We start from the raw sequence: 19,205 nt of genomic DNA, 5'->3' as shown, positions 1-19,205 counted from the left end.
GTCCACCCACACTGCCTCGTGGGGCACTGACAGCCTCTATGACAAGGTGCAGAAATGGCTAACATAATCTAATACAATTTAGAGGCATGTTGGGTAGGAGGAAACAATTTCACAGTTCATTCCTGTTGAGAAATGTCTCCTAGCATGTAAACCTACATGCTGCCAAATGGAGCAAAGTGGATGCTGTTTGCAGCCTTAAGTCGTTTCTTTGAAAATGCCATCTATTGGTTTGTGGGGTTTAGAGCTGTCCCTCAGGCACATCCATTTATGTGTCTATGTAGATTCTTCAGAACAGCTCGAGATATTTTTGTTCAGAAATGGGTTTTATAAAATAAGCTGTGATTACATTCTGGTTGTCTGTTCATATGGATGGAGTCGATAACCAGTCTTTCATTTCAAATGGTGATTATACTTGCTATTTTTACAACTCTTTGGAAAATTAGGAGGAGGAGGGAAGGTGAGCAGAGGCTCCGTAAGGTTCTAAATGTTTATGGAAATAAACAGGAGAGAAAATAATCCCCAAATGCCCAAACAGTAATGAATGGCATGGTTTTCTGAAGTGTTTTGCTTTATGATTTATCGCTTATCTGTAGATTTTTCAAATGTCACCACGAGTGTGTGAAGGCTTGCACCCTTTGCCACTTTGCTACATGTTTGTGTGATATAAACATACTTATAACTATAATTAGATGATAAAGCCCTGCAGACTTTGACAAGTGATTAATAACCACTGACCCTGGTTCATGCTGGCTCAGCCAGCCTGACTGAGGCAACTGGCCTGTCATTGTAACCTACAAGTACTACTCTGGACTGATCATTGTGGCTTCATTTTTCTTTTCTCTCCAGTTGTCAGGACTCAGCCTGATGGGCTTCTCTATTGCTTAAGCTTTTTTTTTTCCTACCAACACAAAAGAGAGAAAATGTATAAATAAATAAAATTAAATACAGAACTTGCATGTCGTGTTTCTCCCCAAATGATTAAGTTTGGAAAATTTTAAAACGAGTCGGATTTTTAACAAATACTCCTCCTTCAGCCCAAAGCACAACAGAGGATTTCCTGATTAGCTGTGCAAACCGTTTCTCTGAACGTTGTGTTATTGTTGTTTTCGAGTATCTCTATTTTTGCATTACATCTTAATGATCTGTTTATAAAACCAAAGGCACCAGTTTTTACTTTCATCATTTCTCTCGTTAGCTTAAGAAAAGCTGTCCATATTGCTGCGTCTCGTTTCATACTCCCATTCCGAGCAATTCACACCTGCTCATCTGCGGGCTGTGGTTCTCCATACTCAGAGCCCCAGTCTGGTTCACACTCCTTGAACGCCATTGCTGTTTGAGCTCTGGGTTCCCCAGAGGGCAGGGTGCATGTTCTCTTTCCTCCCGGTGCTGTTCAGCTGGCCTGGCTTGGGTAGGAGCTGAGGGAGGGAGAGTAGAAGTATGCCCAGATAACACTGAGAAATGAAAGTCTTCATCCTGAAAGTTAACCAGTTAAATGTCAATTTTTTCCCTACATCTTCGCAAGAATTACCCTTTCCTTTCCTGAAAATAGAATGACAATGGTATTGCTTTAATCATAAGCAGGATAACAATGTGTTTTTATGAGAGGCTCTTGTTTGGATAGAGTTTAAATCTAATTTCCATGCATGTTCCACTCCCTGCCAAACAGAGATTCCCTAGACACTGGTAACCATTAGAATGGCCCCAATTGTTAATATATAATATAATATGTATTTATACAAGCTATTTAATAATAGCTTCCAATACCATCTATATTCTAATGACTCTGAAAGTTTATGTCCAGGCCTGACCCTCCCTGGACTTCCAGGCTCATCTATCCAAGCTGCCAACTTGACAGATACCCCACTTGAATCTCAGATCCAAGCATTCACAACAACCTGGTTTTCTCTCCCTCTACACATCTGTTTACTCTTCAGTCTTCTCCATCTCAGAAAATGCCACCATCATCCCGCTTTTACTCAAGGCAGAAACCAAGAGTGCTCCCTGCTTCCTCACCCTGACCCATTCCATGTCCAACCTCAGCAAGTTGTGCTGGTGCTCCCTCCAACCAAAGCATATGCCAGATCCAGCCACTCTCCACTGCTGCAATCCCAGCTCACATTGCCATCACCCCTTACCTGGACACATGCCATAGCTTCCCACCTGCTTTCTCTGCTCCTTTGGCCCCTACAGTCTGCTCTCCACTCAGCAACCAGAGTAGTGGTGTTACACCTAAACTGGAACCAAGCATGGCCCCATGGCAAACCTCCCAAAGGTTGCCCACTGCTCTTGGGGATCAAAGAGTGGTCCTTACTCTGAATGCCCACCACCCAGACTGTGTTTCATACCACTGTGCTCCCTGCTCACTGTGTATCAAACACCATGGTCATGTCCCTTTTTCCTGTGTAAAGGAAAGGATTTGAGTTCCACTAGAAGAGCTTTGCATGAGAGGGCCCCTCTGCTTGGAGTTCCCTCACCCTAGAAAAGACCCTAGATAGCAGCTTCATGTCCCTTTTCCCTGTGTAAAGGAAAGGATTTGAGTTCCACTAGAAGAGCTTTGCATGAGAGGGCCCCTCTGCTTGGAGTTCCCTCACCCTAGAAAAGACCCTAGATAGCAGCTTCCTCCTGTCACTCAGGGCTCCATCTACATGTCGTCACCTCAGAGAGGCCCTTCCTTAGCATCCGACCTAAAATAGCCCCTCTCAGCCTCATTACATTATCTTTTTTGTTTTTACTACAGTATTCCTCACAACCTGATATCTTCTTGTTTGCTTACTGTCTACACACACACACACACACACACACACACACACACACACACACCTCCAGAATACACTGGAAATGTAAACTGCCTGAGCCTAGGGACTTTATCTCTCTTGCTCACTATATCCGTAGCTCCTCAAACAGCGCCAAACACAAAGGAGACACTCAAGAAATATGTGTTGAACTCATTGAACCTCACTCACAGAAATGAATTTCCCCTGTCTCCCTACACCAGCTACCTCGCCATGGATTTAACTGCTAGCGGGAACCCGGAAGCACCTGCATACTTTTATCCTTTGAGGGTATCTGGAACCTGGTCCTGTTACTACATGTAGTAAATGAAATCTCTTGAGTGATGTTGTTTTAAATGATCCCTTAGATGATAGCCACAATCTAAAGTCTCCAGTAAAGTATCGTTTTAAACCTTTCAACAGAGACAAGTTTTCCGAAATTGAACGCCTATGTTTTTTCTTATTCTTATTGGAAATTGCTTATCTGTATTTGCCTATGCATGCCCATTTTGTGGCATCAGGTTCCACTTGCTAGAAATCTGCTTGGGTTGCCGCTGCGGCAGAGGTGTACCTGACCCTCACCAGGCCAACAGAATCTGGACAGGTAAATGGAAAAGAAGCACAAAGGCAGAGAGAGAGAGAGAGAGAGAGAGAGAGGATCTGAGCTTATGATGCTGGTGCCCTTTAAATTCAAGTGACTCCCTGTCCTGTTCCCAAAGAGGTCCTTAGTGCACTGATCGAAGCTTTACAACAGACTTTACGAACACTTGATACAAAGAGACCCAGCTGGGCCCCTTCCCTCCTAGATCTACAGGCAAAGGCCAGGCTTGGACTGGCTTCTCTAGCCCTGCGGTGGAGAGAACTCAAGCTGAAGGCACTGGTAGCAAGCCAGATCCCTCAATAGTCATCCTGCTTCTTTCTGCTGACCTCTCAGAACCTAGGACCACGCCTTGGCCCACCTTCGAGGGTACCCTTCCCATTGGGTTCCAGCAGTTCACCAACAGAACTGGGAAGCTGGTGATCCGCTGTCCCACCACTCTCCTTCCTTCTCTGCTCTGGGCACTTGGCTGCGCAGCCCACTTTGGGTCCTGGTTCTGACCAAGTATTCTCCCAGAGCCAGTTAGCTCAGTTTGCACACCTGCTTCAGTCACCCTGGCCCAGGCCTTAACCGGCCGGGACCCCTGCACACCTGAACGGTATTTCTTTTTCTTCACATGTTCTGCTTGTTCATTCTGGCCCTGCCGGCGTGGGCACTGGCTGACCCCACTCTTTAGTTTCTCATTTGAGATATCTGCCTGCTCTCTGACCGGATCTCTCTTGGGCCCCTGAGCCTCAGCATTTCAACCTGAGTCTCCTACTTTTTCAGTTGTACTCCATGAGAGGATCTGAAGCCATTAGGGCTGGGGAAATATGCATCAATATTTTAGTTATTGTCATATTTTCCAAAATTTCAGACTCAAGAAACCTATATCTGTAAAAGTTATAGAACAACAGATTGCACTCTCTCCCCCTTCCTCCCCAAAGCTGCTGTATCTGGAAATGATGGATCCCTGAAGACTCTTAGCATTTTTAACTAGCAGAATGAAGAACTCCCACGATTACCCGGGCCTCCCTAGCCACTGTTATCCATCCACATGATGAACTCAGATTACCTTTGGCCCAGGGTCCAATGTAAAGAAGGTAATTACCAAAGCAATTATTTACCGTTCTAACATTTTACCATTTCAGCTTTTAATTAAAAGATTCAGCTTTTCCTTCTAGAGTAATGAGCACCTTTAAAAAGTCGAAGTACTAATTCCAGTTTATAACATTCACCTCTATTCTGTCTGAGCGGGAAGTGGGGGGATTGCAGGCTGAGGTCCAGGATAATGACGTGAACCTAAGAAATGGAAGACCGTAATTATGGTTCAGTGGCCAGAGCCAGACACCTCCGTAGACTCACTGCCTCATCATTCATTTTGTAACCCGATGCAGAAGAGCTTCCCTTGTTATTTCAACAAGGAACCACTACAGCATAAAATGATTGAGACTATGTGTGGTTCAGACCTTCAGCAACACTCCCTGAGTATTTCTGAAGCACCTACTACGTGCACAGTGCTTTGAAGAGGTGACTTTCACATGCCCTCTGAGCTTGTGGCCTACTAGCTTGGCCTGGCCTCCCGAGGCAGGGTGTGAACGTTTCCGGGAAGGTGTCCAGGTGTGTGGGAGGGGGTCCCTAGCCTGTCATGGAGAAATCGCAGCCCTCCCAAACCTGCGCTTACTTGCAAACTCTATTTTTGTTGGCAGTTGGTTCTGTTTCTTCCCAGTAATTATTTTGTTTCACTTGTTAATGAAAAACATTACATTTGGAAACTGATTAATGTTAAAACACATACTTCTTCACTCTAACAATATATTATGTTTACCCGAGTTTACAGCTTCATATTTTGCTGTTCATTACCACATAAAAACTCACTCAGTATGATAAATACCACACGAGTCAAATGTCCGGCCCATTTAAAATGACTTAAAGGAGAAAAGGCAAACAACTTTTAGCTGATTTGATTGAATTAACACTAACATTATTGTTCTATTGACTCTTTCTTATCCATTGATTTTTAAAAGCCTTTAGCTCCCTTGCCATCCATTAAGACAAATCAGATGCAATTTGGTGCTCAGGACAAGAAAATGGTATTGGGTGTACGCATGAAAAAAAAATTGTCTATGTGCTGAAACAGGACTGATTAGAAAGCCGGGGCTCATAACTTCCCTGCTTTTGACTTTCAAGGTTAACAATAATGACCTTTGTTTTAGTATGTGAACACCTGGATCAGTAACAAGTGAAGCCAAATCGTGATTTGTAGAGGATGTAGTTTATCTCTTATTTAAGGTGAAAGGAAACTAGCTAGAATTTCTGTGTTCACCTGTCTTTCAGTACTTCATTTTCTTTATTTGTAGAATTTATAGACTAATAAGCAACTGAACTAAAGCAAGAAACAAGGGGAGCAGTGAATATATTCTGTTGAATTAATAGCGAACAAATTTTAAACCACAGAACCATTTGTATTATCAAAATAGCAATGAGCAAGAAACCTGAGATCTGGCCTGGCCTGCTGTCAGTCAACATCATGATTAAAAGTGAAGGTCTCAGCTTAAATAAAATCAATGTGGCTTTCAGTTAAACAGGGGTGTTTATGCTAATGAAGCCCTGTCTTTTGCAGGGAGCAATTCATCCCTAAACAACTGGATTGATATCTTTTTCTTTCTTTTTCTTAAATGATATTTTTTTTCTTTACACCTAGGGGTGGGGGTGAAGGGTGAGAATCTATTTGTTGTCCACCAGCACTGGAAGAAAATTCTACTATGGTCAGTGTTTTGATGCGGTGAAGGGTGCGCTTACTTTGTGTTTACCATTTGCCCTCTTCCAACCTCTTTAAAAACACTTTTGTTGAAACCTGAAACTGCCTTCATTTTGGAAACGCTATTAACTCACATTAAGAGTCCAGAAAAGTTTTAGTTTCAACTGCTGGAATAATGGAAGAAATGGGAAACAAACAAGAACCACTACCCATGTGACATTCTCTAAATTTGCTTGTGATTTTCTAAATTTCAGTGCTAGCAAAAAAGCAAGTTGCAGCAAGGCATACAGTAAATGAAGATATTATGTATTAGAGAAGGAATGAATCTGTCACTTTGACGGATTGTGAGGCGAAGAGCAGATTAACAGATTACTCATAGTCAGAAGGCAGCTCAGTGTGAAAAATGTGCAGGAAATGATAAGTGCGGGTTTGTGCTGATTTAATGATATTTTTAAACTACAATAACATTCTGGTAGTATAATATAATAAAGCACTTTGTTTGCATTTTTAAATCATCAACATATTTCCAGTTTGACCTTAAAAACATTTTGGACCATTCTCTATTAAAATGTGTAGCCTTCAAATTATAAAACGGTACCATCTGAAATATCAGAGCAATGACCTTACAGGAAATTGCCTTTTGAAGCCAGTTCTTTCCTAAACTAGAATTTGTAATACAAATTTTAATTATGTTTTAAGTATACAAACACCACACATACTTTCTCTTTGGGCATTTAAATCACTTACAACAAGAAATTGTTATCTCCTTAAGAACCATTTCCAGTGAAATGTTTCATTGATGCCACTGATTTGTCTTCATATTTTCTTTGCAGGTTTTTAGTTTTGGAGTTGAGACCAGGGAGGGCTTATGTATTTTTCCACAGATGGTGGATAAAAGCCGTTCAAATTTTAATTGAGTACTCTGAGTCACAGCAAAAAATAAGATGAATTACTTGTCTTATTTTATATTATTACAAATATTTACCAGAAAGCAAAACTTTTTTAAGAGGTTTTCATTTATATATAAATAAAACTGGGATTTGAGGAGCACACTTTTAATTTGACAGTGATGGACTGGCATTGCCAAGAATTTTCAGAATAAAATTTCTGTAATGCATTTAAATGATTTTTATACTAACATCTTAATATTCAAAACCTAATGTAAAGCTTGAGTTGTTTCATATCTTCCCTCAGTTCACCAGTGATGGCTTGACATAGTTCGGTACAATGAAACTTGTAAGATAGTAAAATATTACATTTTCTGTCTAAACACTTGTATCTAACCCAAGTAAAATAAATGTACTAACATGGCATGCCAAGGGCTTGAATCCCCAACATGATTATGATTCAAACTATGTTTTACAAATACAGCAAAGACTTCTACCAGAATTCAGCATGTTTTGTACATTTCCCCTCTTCTAATATAATAATACTCTCAACTTGGGGTAAGTAATCAAGCTGGTGTAGAGATAGTCAGTATTCTTCTTGGTAGAAACTCTGAAATAAATGCAACAAAAGCAGTTTGCATGTTTCCTGGCTTCCTTGCATATTTACTGTCTGCGACAGTTACTAACATGCTTTGCCAGCTTTTCCCAGATCTCCCAATGCCTAGCACGTTGCTGGATTGCATTTCTAAGTCCACTTGGTTTTGAATGGAGCCAATTAGCGCAACCAGTTCTAACCAATGCATTGTGGGCACAAGAGCCTCTGTTGTTGCTTTGCTGAAATATTTGACTGCAGGTGTAAGACCCTGCAGAGTTCTTTTTCCCCCAACACCTACCAGCAACATTCGAGATAGTGGTTGTTTATGTCAGCCTGGTTGCTGAATGACTTTGATAAACAGCTCCCCTGCTCATCTGTTATGGATGTTTAGCATGAGGAGGAAATAAACCTTTGTTGTTTTTAAGCCACTGAGATTTGGGGGTTGTTTGTTAGCAAGCATAACAACCTTATTCTACCTGACTGACACAGTTACTAGCTAGCTATGACATTGAATATATTTTATCATAGGACATACAGTGTTTAATAAACTTTCATATTTGAAGATTTAGAAACAGGTTAAAATCGTTGAGCTCAGTATGGGATTCATTGGCATATAGTAGAATAAGTGGTTTTAGGAAGTGATACAGCGTACTGGTTAAAAGCCCCATCTCTGGAATCAAAATGCTAGGTTTGTATTCTTGTGAAGTTACTTCTCTAAGCCTCAATTAAATTATCTAAAAAATGGAGATGGTATTTTACTACCTCCTTTGTAATGTTATTATAAGGATTAAATGAAATATATGTTAAAGTGTTTTGCACAGGGCCTGGCATATGTATTTCCGTTAAATGGTAGAAAGGGGGGTGCCTGGGTGGCTCAGTCAGTTAAGCATCTTCCTTCGGCTCAGGTCATGATCTCCAGGTCCTGGAATAGAGCCCCCCATAGGGCTCCTTGCTCAGCTGGAGCTCTCTGCCTGCCACTCCCCTGGCTTGTTCTCTCTCTTTCTCGCTATCTCTCTCTCTCTCTGTCAAATAAAATCTTAATTAATTAATTAATTAATTAAAATAAATGGTAGAAAGGGATGGTAGTGGTGGTAGGGGTATTAATAGGAATATTAAGAATATAAAGTTTTCAAAAAAGAAAAAAGATCACATTGTTAGAGAATCAGAGAATCCTGGAGAGTTTGAAGAGATTACAAAGATGATTTAACCCAGCATCTCTCCAAAAATCTCTTCCGCATGTCTTTGCCAGGGAGGCAGGCTCAGTGCAGCATAAAGCAGCTCCTCCATTATTGAGCATCCCTTAGACTGAGCTGACATCAGTTTCCCGATAGCTTGATAGCTTCTCCCTATGGGTCCTAGTTCTCTTTCAAGAACAATAATTTGAGTCATCACTCTTTCACATAATACCCTTTGAATTTTGAATATTGCTTTTTGGGTGTTCCATTTTCTCCTCCAATGTCTCATTTCTCCACCGTCAAGTCTACTTTGCCATTCCTGTTCCCGGTATAATTTTGGACACCTTTGGGTTTATCAGATTGGGATTCTCTAAATTGAACAGGCTAATGTAACAGTTCAGATGACAGTTAGACCATTGACCAGGACACTGTATATATTAGTGTAGCTCAAATCACATTAATTTTTTTTTTTTTTTTTTTTTTTTTTTAGTACCCATGTCCCACTAATGGTTTATCTCTGGCTTTTGGTCACCTAAAACTATCACCGTCTTTCTTTTGGACCATTGCTGTAACCCCCTAAGTTATCTCTCTGCATTTACATGTGCCTTTTCACCACAACCCATACCCAATCCCTACAGAGCAGCCAGAGCATCCTTTTCTAAACACACATCTGACTGTGACACCCCGATATTAAAACCTTCAATGGCTTCTCATTGTTCATAGGATAAAGACCAAAATCTTTCAATGGCCTGAAAGGCTTAAGTGGCTTGGTGCATGCCTACTGGGCCAACCTTATTTTGCATCATTTCCCCCTAGAGATTTGTGCTTTAGCCACACTGGCTGCCTTTCCTTCTCAAACCTGCCTACTTTGGGGCCTTTGCCCATTTCTTCCCTTTCCTAGATTGTTTTCCCCTACCTTGCCTTCCACCTTGACTGGTTAATACCTATTCATCCATTAGATTTCCTTTCAAGTATCACTTCCCCTAGAGAACCCCCAAGCCCCTATTTATGTGTTCTCACAGCACCATTTAACTTTACAACGTTTATTCATTTTTGTGTGATTATCTGATTGATGTTGGTCTCACCCTCCATACTATACTGTAAGCTCTAAAGGTCAGGAACTCCATTTTTGTATTCTGTGCTAGAGTCTGACACAAAACTGGATCTTGGTAGATACTTGTGGAATAAATATTGGTGTCTGAACCAATTTTCTTGACTATCAAGATCCTTCTGACTCTCCCATTTTTCACCCAGCCTATTCTCATTCTCTCTCTCTCTCTCTCTCTCTCTCTCTCTCTGCCTAATGTTTCCCATAAATGTGCAAAGCATGTTCACTGTTTCTGCAGGACATTTATTATAACCTTAAGTAGGTCATTGCTGAATATAAATCCCTTTGGTCCTCCATTAAAGATCTTCCATCATGTTGATATTGATCAAGAGCCATTTTGAAATAATGTGATTATAGAGGAGGAAAAAATATTATTTTTTTCTTTACTCTCCTGGGTTCTGCAGCTGAGCCCTGAAAATTACACTGACAAGATTAACAAGAGAAAAAGCATACAAATTTTATTTATGTGTGCAACCCACATACACATGGGAGAAACTCAGTGATGGGTAACTCACAGGAATGGTTAGAACTTAAAGCTTATATAGCATCTTAGCACAGGACAGTGTATTTGTAGAGAAGTGACATGACAAAGGAAAAGGGGTTTTTGCCCTTAGAATGGCAAACTGTGGGACAGTGAATATATAGGGGAAACTAATGGGAGATAAGGGTTGTATTAATAAGGTGTCTGTCAGTGGTATCCCGGGTGATTGAATTATACCATGTACCAGAAAGGACACCTTGCTCCTGGGAAATTTTATGCCCTGCTTTTAGGTAGAAAGGGGAACATAAAGGAGCCCTTCCTGAATCTACTGTTTCTCAAATGTCTTCAGCTCAATCAATATGCCAAAGCAGTATTTTTGGGGTGGCATGTGCAGAAAGTTTACATGATAAATCTAAATTATTTTAATTTACAAAGAGTTCAGTAGTATGCTTGTGATGTGTGATAATTCAATCATTTCATATAATTTCTGGGGTGTTATGACTCACACTCATGTGCAGCTATACCCCATCCTTTGTCCATTGCAGACTTTGCCAGTGGACTGTAATCTTCTTGCCCACTGAGCCCCACTGCAAACTTAAAATCCTTCTCAATAATGTACTCCAGGCAGTACTACCAATCAGAATTAGCATGTGATTTATAATCCATTTGACTTCTTTGATCTAGAATTTCTATTAGCCATTTATTCAGCTAGGTTATCAATAGAATCAATTCCTAGCCCTATATGACACTCCCTGACTCTGGAACTATCACCTTGCTATCTAATCTCCTACTCTAAAAGTCATCCCAACTCTTCTGTAAAACCTTCCCTGACTAAAGTGAAATTAGGACTGCCCTTTCTCCAGAACCCTGACTCTTCTCCACATCATCCATGATTAAAATCCTACAACATTAATGACAGGCATGATTATTTTTTAATTAATATAAGTTCTGCCTCTGGCAATGGCAGACTTGGTTGTTTCACACTGAACTTCCCTCTGAGAATAAGCAGAAGCACCAAACAAAATATGAGAATCATCTGATTTAAGTCATTGGAGAGCTTCCAGGGCAGTGAGAATTTATGGGGCTTTGCTCCAGAAGAGAAGGGAAGCAGAGAAGGGAGGGAGCCTGAATGCTGTACCATTCTCTCAGGAAAAATTCCATTCCACAGAGCAGCAGCTGAGAGGCTGAGCCTAAACCCTCCAACAGCCTCATGGGCTTGGGGGACAAACACTGGAGTTTCTGGGTCTATGAAGAGAAGGGACCATAGGAAACCCCAGAGTGCTACACCTTAGGTAAACAAGTTAACCAGAAATAGACCAGCTTTCTGGAGAATTCAAGACACATTTATTTTGAATTGTCCTAATTGGTGACAGCCCTCTGACCCTACCCTAATTGCCTGCCAGAAGCAAAAGAATCACATCTAGAGGAATAAAACAGCATCCAGAGCTGCTGTCCAGTTGAAATAGAATGTGAGCCACATATTTAAGTTTTCTAGTAACATTTAAAAATTAACCAGTAAAATTAATTTTGTTAAATTATTTAGCACAGTTTATCTGAAATACTATCATTTCAGTTATAATTTGGGGGAGGAAAGCTTTTTCTCTACCAACTTAGGTTTGAGTGATTGGTGGGAGATGGGAGCTATGAATTTGTTGACAGTGTATGAACAGGAGAAAAGTTTTATACGCATGCATGTGGAAGCATTCTGTAAGGAGAGGCCCCCCAAACAGCCAGGGGTAAAGATTTATATATCAGCTTAATAAATGGGGGTAGAGAGGAGGGGTTAGGACTTCAGTGGGAAAGGATGTAAGGTTCTGATAAGGCTTGTTTACACAATTTCTTGGAATGTCCAGTCACTAAAGGTCAATCACATGCCTGACTGAAGACTTTTCCAGAGTGGGGGATTTGCAGCAGCTGACTCTTGAAAAGCTCTGCTCTAGTCAGATAAGGGAAGTTCACATAAGATTTCTTTTAACGTTTGCTATTTGCCCAAATGTTTTCAGCTTAAAGTAATCTTTATGTCATTCCAGTTGGTTGTTGGTCCCTTCATAATCAGCATAAAATATTGTATTAATGAGGTACTTTACATTCTTTTTGTCATCATAAGTCCTTGACATCCAGTGTGTTTTATATTTACTGCCCATCTCAATTCAGATTAGATCCATTTCAAGTGCTCAGTCGCCACTTGTGTCTGATGACTACCATATTGAACAATAAAATTTTTGAAAACAACTTTAAAGAATAGCTTCTCAAATTTCAGTAACCATAAAAAAAATTGGTAACTGACCATATTAAAATTAGGAACTTATTAAAGAACACCACTTAACAAGGTAAAAAGGCATGCCACAGAGTGGAAGAAGGTATTTGCAACACAGGAAGGGCTCCAAAATATATATAAGTCCAGAATATATAAAGAACCTCATATCAGTGAGAAGAAAAGAAGCACTCCAAAAGAAAATAAGAATGACTGAGATACTTGAACAGGCATTTCCAAAAGAAAGTATCCAAATGACCAATAAACACAAAAATGTACAGGCATTTTAAAAAATCAGAAAAAATGCAAATTAAAAGAACAATGATTCCACTACACCTCATCACAATGGCTAAAATACAAAATATCAATAATTTTGGTGAGGATTTGGAGGAATTAGAACTCTCACACACTGCTGGTGGGAGTATAAATTGATACAACTACTTGGGAAAACTGTTTTGGAGGCAACTACATAAGCTAAACACAACCATACTCTTTTACCCAACAGTTACCCTCCTAGAGATATGGCCAGTAGAATGCATACATATGTGCATCCAAAAACATATAAACTGTGGGGACCCAGTCAGACTCCCAGAGTTGATACAAGGATTATTTTACAGTGAAAACATTTGAGCTACAGAGGTTGCGGAAAGAAATCATATCTGAACTCCCATTCTCTCACTAAATAGAGCCTCCTGAAAATACAGCTGCCATGAAGACAGACTGCCCGTTCCTATTGGCATAAAAAATCTAATAGAACCTTCCATATTTGCCCCTTGAAGACCTAAACCCACCCCCTTCATTAACTTGGCATATAAACTTTTATCTCTGACTATCCAGTGAGTTACTTATAAGCAACTCCCATGTGCACATGGAAATAAACTTTGTCTTTTTTCCTGTTCATCTGGCTATTGTCAGTTCATTTGCAGGCCCCCAACCACTGGACCCAAGTTGGAAGAGGAAAGTTTTTTCTCCCAACATAAACACATTCATGATAGCCCCAAATTGCAAACAACCCAACCCCCTTCAATAGCAGAAGACCTAAGTAATTTGGGTTATATTTACACAATGGAATACTATTTACACAATGGAATACTATTTACACTCAAAAACATGGATGAATTATTTTTTTAATTTTATTTTATTATGTTATGTTAGTTACCATGGATGAATTTTATAAATGTAATATTCAGGGAAAGAATCTAGATAGCTGAAGAATACATGTTGTTTGATTGCATTCATATAAAATTTAAACACAGGCCAACTAGTGGGTACTGTTAAAAGTTACCATCTGGGGATCAGGGAGTGTAATGATCAGGAGGAGGAGTGAGGGAAGCTTCTGTTCTTGGTCCAGGTGGTGGTTATGGCCACTTTGGGATCATTCATTGAGTTGTACATTTATTATCTGTGCACTTTTCTACGTGTATGTTACACTTTCTGAGTAAAAGAATTTGTTGATAAGAACCATTAGTGTGACTTTTAGTCTAATATAGTCAGTTTGCTCTTTCTGGTATTTTAATGTTTCTGTATATTCCTGCCTTTTTTCTTTTTTTTTTTTAAGATTTTATTTATTTATTTGAGAGAGAGAGAGCACATGAGAGGGGAGAGGGTCACAGGGAGAAGCAGACTCCCCGCCGGGCAGGGAGCCCGATGCGGGACTCGATCCGGGGACTCCAGGATCATAACCTGAGCCAAAGGCAGTTGCTTAACCAACTGAGCCACTCAGGTGCCCCTATTCCTGCCTTTTTTACTTTACCATGTAAGCTTTCTTTAGAACAAGGACCATACTTAGGTTAAATAACAGCTGGAGTAACACCATGAATAATCATGATGATGATGGTAGCTTCGTGATGTGAAAGAATTATTGTCCTTTATGGCAAGCCCAGTTTACTCACTAAAATGGTCCAAGCAACAAAAGAATTCTGATTATTTCTTCCTGATGTTTTAAAAATAGCATTTTACCATCGTATCTGTTCAAAAGTCCGTTTATCACCCATATCAGCATTCAATCACAGTATTTTTCATTAGCCAAAATGTTACACACCCAAATTAACACACCCTGCAACTGCTGGGGAATAAATCTAGTCAACTAAAGATCCTGTCAACTTTCCCCAGTTCTTTATTTTCTTGTGCAACCAGCCAACACCAGGGAAAAATTATATTTTCATTCACCTCACAGAGCCTTCTTTTTAGCATATCATTGTTTTATTTGACTACTGAACATAAAAGAATAACCAAACTTTGAAAGGAAAATGGAAATCAGCACATAAATATGGCGTCTGATAATCTGACACACTTAATGATGAAAATGATACCCTGTAGGTATTCTTTACAAAAGCCCAGAGAGCTAGACTAGCGCATTAAATTAAACCCCACCTACTCTTTCTGCAACATTAAGTCCCATCATCCCGTAGAAAGGCTTAGATGGTTTTATTTTGTATTCTAATTTTAAGGTAATTATTCTCTAGTTAAAGTTAGAGAAAGCTGCAAAGTTTTGCTAATGATTTAGTTATAATGCATTTAACACATAGTTGTCCTATAACTCCAGAAAAGGTGTAATATAAAGTTGCTTGACAGTGAATATTTTTCTGTAATTTCAGATAATAGTAACTACTAACACTATTACTACATCTGTCACTTACTGGCTCCATCCCTGTAGCAGGCCCTGAGTGGTGAGGGTTTCCATAGGCTGTATTACTAATTTAATCCCTGCCACAACCTGGTTGTGGTGAGTCTTGTTATTCCCATATTCCAGGTGAAAAGGTAGAGTTTAACCCAAAGGTAGCAAGCCTAAAAGGAAATTTAAACTCAAATCAAAAACTGTGCAACTTAAATTATATGGTATGCTGGTACCCCAAATATGTGTTTAATGTCCAGCTCCACACTGGATTATCGAGGTGTTTTTGGTTGTGGTGGGGATAGTTGTTGCAATTGTTAGTCTCCCTCTACCCACCGCCCCCCCACCAGCCACTTGTTCATCCAGATATGCAGCATAAGAATATGTTAGCATTCCATTTTGTAACCAGCCAAGCCTTGCTGGGTTTTAGGAAATCAATCCTAGAAGTTGAGGTGGTCAATCTAAAGTCATGAACTGGGGCACCTGGGTGGCTCAGTTGGTTAAGCATCTGCCTTTGGCTCAGGTCATGATCCCAGGATTCTGGAATCAAGTCTCACATTGGGCCCCCTGCTCAGTGGGGAGTCTGCTTCTCCCTCTGCCCCTCCCCCCACTTGTGCGCACGCGCGCTCTCTCTCTCTCTCTCTCTCTCAAATAAATAAAATCTTCTAAAAAAAATAAAGTCATGAACTTCTCTCCAATTCTCCATTGCCTCCCCATTCCTCCTTGTAATTACAATGTAAGAGCTTGAAAATATCTATGGATTCTCAGTGATAGGACTTCCTTGGTAAACGTGGTTTAAATGTGAATTTATTTTGTTCATCTTAGAGGCTCATTATATTAGAAGCATCCACCTCTAAGAGATGACCCCAAAGCAGCCATTCTATGGTTCCCATTATCCCTGTGCATTAGGATCGGTCTATATGCAACAGGTTGGAGTTTTTATGAGAACCTATCACCTTTACTTTGTGCAAGAGCTGTTAATGTGATATACTCAAGAAATCTAATTTTATTTTAGATTTTTAGAGCACTTTTAGCTATCTGAAATAATATTCCTTTTGTTGGAGAGGAAAAACTTATTCCCTCCACCCCCACCACGCTCTCCTGAAAATTAGAGTGGCAAAAGACAAATAACAAGAAAAACAGAGATGTATTAACACCTGCATTGTGCAGAATCACAGAAATACTCGGTGATGAGTGACTCAAAGGAGTGGTTAGAACTGGGGCTCATAAAGGATCTTAAAACAACAACAACAACAATAAATTTTGTAGAAGTGACAAGACAAAGGAAAGGGACTTTGAGTTTCTTTCCAGAGTTGGCAGATTATAGGAGGGGAGATATATATATATAGGGCAATTATTATTAATGGAAAATAAGAGCAAGTTAGTAAGTTTTGTTGTGTAGATTGCTCTGGTGTCATCTCTGGTAAGAGTCTAGAGTTGGCTCCAGTGATTAAAAATCATCCAACCCTTCCTGGTAGAGAAAGGGAGGGCAAAGACTTTTTCTTGTGTCTACTTCTTCTCATTGCCTTCAACTCAAAATAATCCATATGTCAAAGTGGCACATTTTGGAGTGGCATGAACCCCTTCACTTATTTGTATATTTATTTATTATCTGTCTCCATCTCTAGACTGTAAACTCCTTACAAGCAGGGACCGTGGCTTGGTCACCACTCTATTATCAATACTTAGAACAAAAGTATAAGGTGGCAAAAGCAGGCATTCAGATATTTTTTGAATGTTCCTTCAAAGATATGAAGATAAAACCTGTTATTTCAGGAGACAGATGTTTGCCCTGCATCTTCAAAGATGTCATGTTTATTTTGAATGAGAAATGCTCATTCTATGAGCATCCTTCTGCTGGGTAAAACAGTATTTGTCTCCCAAATAAATATAAGATTCCTGAAGGACCTCTTTAAAAATATCACAGCTTCATACAGTTTTTCTCAACCTTTCATTTTCTGTTGGGAAAGTGTACTCAATAAATGTAATTCGCACATGCACATTTTCATGAACATGAGTCAAGGCCCTATTCATAAATCCAGCAAAAGTCCAAGAGTAGACTTTGGTCTACCTTAAGTCTCATGTCTGCCCCCATACTGAAAGTGAAGGAAGGCTTAGCACCCCCCCCCAAACCACATGAAGTGGGTTGCCCATAAAAAAGAATAACTACAGAGGCACCTGGGTGGCACAGTCAGTTAGACATCTGACTCTTGGTTTCGGCTCAGGTCGTGGCCTCAGGGTCTTGAGATCAAGCCCTGCATCGGGCTCCATGCTCAGCATAGAGTGTGCTTGGGACTCTCTCTCCCTCTCCCTCTGCCCTACCCCCCTCTCCAAAATAAATAAATCTTAAAAAAGAAGAAGAAGAAGAGCTTCATTCTCAGAAGAGGGAGAAGAAAATTGACCAACCAAAATCACAGGTACTATGATATATTACTAGTAGGCAGGCTTGAACTCTTATGAAGTGATTTCTATGTGCCATGTATACTCTTTCCTTTCCACCCCTCTTCAAGAAAACATACATGAATGGGAATGATACTGAGATTCCCTTGAATGTTTTTCAGTTTATTTTTTAGGTAAATTATTTCCATATTTCCATAATTAAACTATTTTGATAACATTACATGCAACAAATATAGTATCTGATTACAACACATTAGTTAGCAAGTATTTATTTGTGCTCTTACTAAATTCCAAGCACAAAAAAAGAGAATTTTTTTATCCCCAAAAGATTGAGAATTGCCATTTTCACAGACAGAATTCCAGACTATATTGCAAAGATCAACTACACAAAATATAATCATCACTTTATAGTTACAACTGTGATTTTTAAGAGCAAGAAACAAACCATTAATAAACCAATCTTGCGTTAGACATCTTGACATTTAAATTGACTTCATGCAAATAAAATAAGCAAATTGAATTTTCCAATTTATTCATCAGACACTATATGGATGCATTTCACATCCACACCTTAAAAATGTAATAAGAAAAATTTTCTCTCTTTATGTCTGGCATGTCTGTTCCTGATGAATTCCATAACCAACTTGGGTGACACTAAACTGAGAGAAATCTCACATCACTTTTTTTGTCCTCATTTTATTATTGTGTGATCTTTTCTAGTTGATTTTGTGTGTGTCTTCCTTGAAGCATTCTGAAGTTACTACCCATTTCTACTCCTCAGATGAAACTTGTTCTTCCCGCATGGAAATATCAAGGGGAAGAATTGCAATGTTCACGCCCATGGTCTTCATCATAAGAGAGTTTTTACTTTATCCTGACCTGACTTTGAACATTTAGGGAAAATGCTCAATTTGTAGCCTTAGCTAATGGCACTACAATATCACACTTCTCTGTTTAACATTCAGCTTTGTTAATCAAGGAAACCAGATTGGCTCGCTGCATGTTGATTAAATTGATTACAGCTGTAGGCCTTGATAGCATTTTTTTCAAGTGTCCCTAATTAATCAGACAATGCTTGATTAGTTTTTTCTGTTTTGAGGAGATAAACTGACTTCCTTGAGAATTTTCAGCCCAAAATGATTTCCCTCCAGTGAAAGGTAAAAGATAAGTGAGTCACTGCTTAGTTTTCCAAGGCACTGAGACCTTTTATCTTCTAGCAACTTAAAAAAAAAGAAAGAAATCCTTTGAAAAGCAGGTTAAAATATAATATTAAGCTGCTTCTTCCATATTCTCCTAAATACATTTTGTAGAATGAAGAAGTCTGTGTGTTCCCTCTGAGCTTTTAAACTGGCCTCTTGCAGAGCATCTTCCAACTTTCTCATTGTAACCACTCTTTATCAAGTTATGTCATTGAGTTGTCAGACCTGACAGTTCAGATTTCAGCCCAGCCCATTTTGTTTTAATAATCAGGCTCGTGGATGATGTGTTAAAAAAAAATAATAAAAAGCCACCACCTATGTTTTTTAGTCTTATCTATAGCATTAGATAAAGCAGCTGTTGTTTATGCAAATGAGAACTTGAC

At 39.5% G+C, this 19,205-nt stretch overlaps 1 protein-coding gene across 5 annotated transcripts in view; it reads left to right on the top strand.

Annotated features, from left to right (window-relative positions):
• Nucleotides 1-19,205, top strand: part of CFAP20DC (CFAP20 domain containing) — a 137,256-nt gene that overhangs the window by 95,882 nt on the left and 22,169 nt on the right. Inside the window, exons 12-13 of one of the 5 annotated variants that reach the window (XR_012380912.1) lie at nt 4,296-4,451; nt 5,709-5,884. The exons of 3 other annotated variants lie outside the window; for them this stretch is intronic. Coding sequence is in view for 1 of the 2 variants with exons in the window: in XM_073901462.1 (XP_073757563.1) it covers nt 5,709-5,733 (25 nt within the window). In the remaining variant the exon portion in view is untranslated. Of the gene's footprint in view, nt 1-4,295; nt 4,452-5,708; nt 5,885-19,205 lie in introns of those variants that run through there. One more of the 5 variants, XM_073901462.1, reaches the window with a different exon arrangement.

Source organism: Callorhinus ursinus, unplaced genomic scaffold (assembly GCF_003265705.2).
Source record: "Callorhinus ursinus isolate GAN/ISIS: 27379988/994484 unplaced genomic scaffold, GSC_fseal_2.0 scaffold15, whole genome shotgun sequence".
Taxonomy (NCBI): Eukaryota; Metazoa; Chordata; class Mammalia; order Carnivora; family Otariidae; genus Callorhinus; species Callorhinus ursinus.
This window is presented reverse-complemented; position numbering and strand designations above follow the sequence as displayed.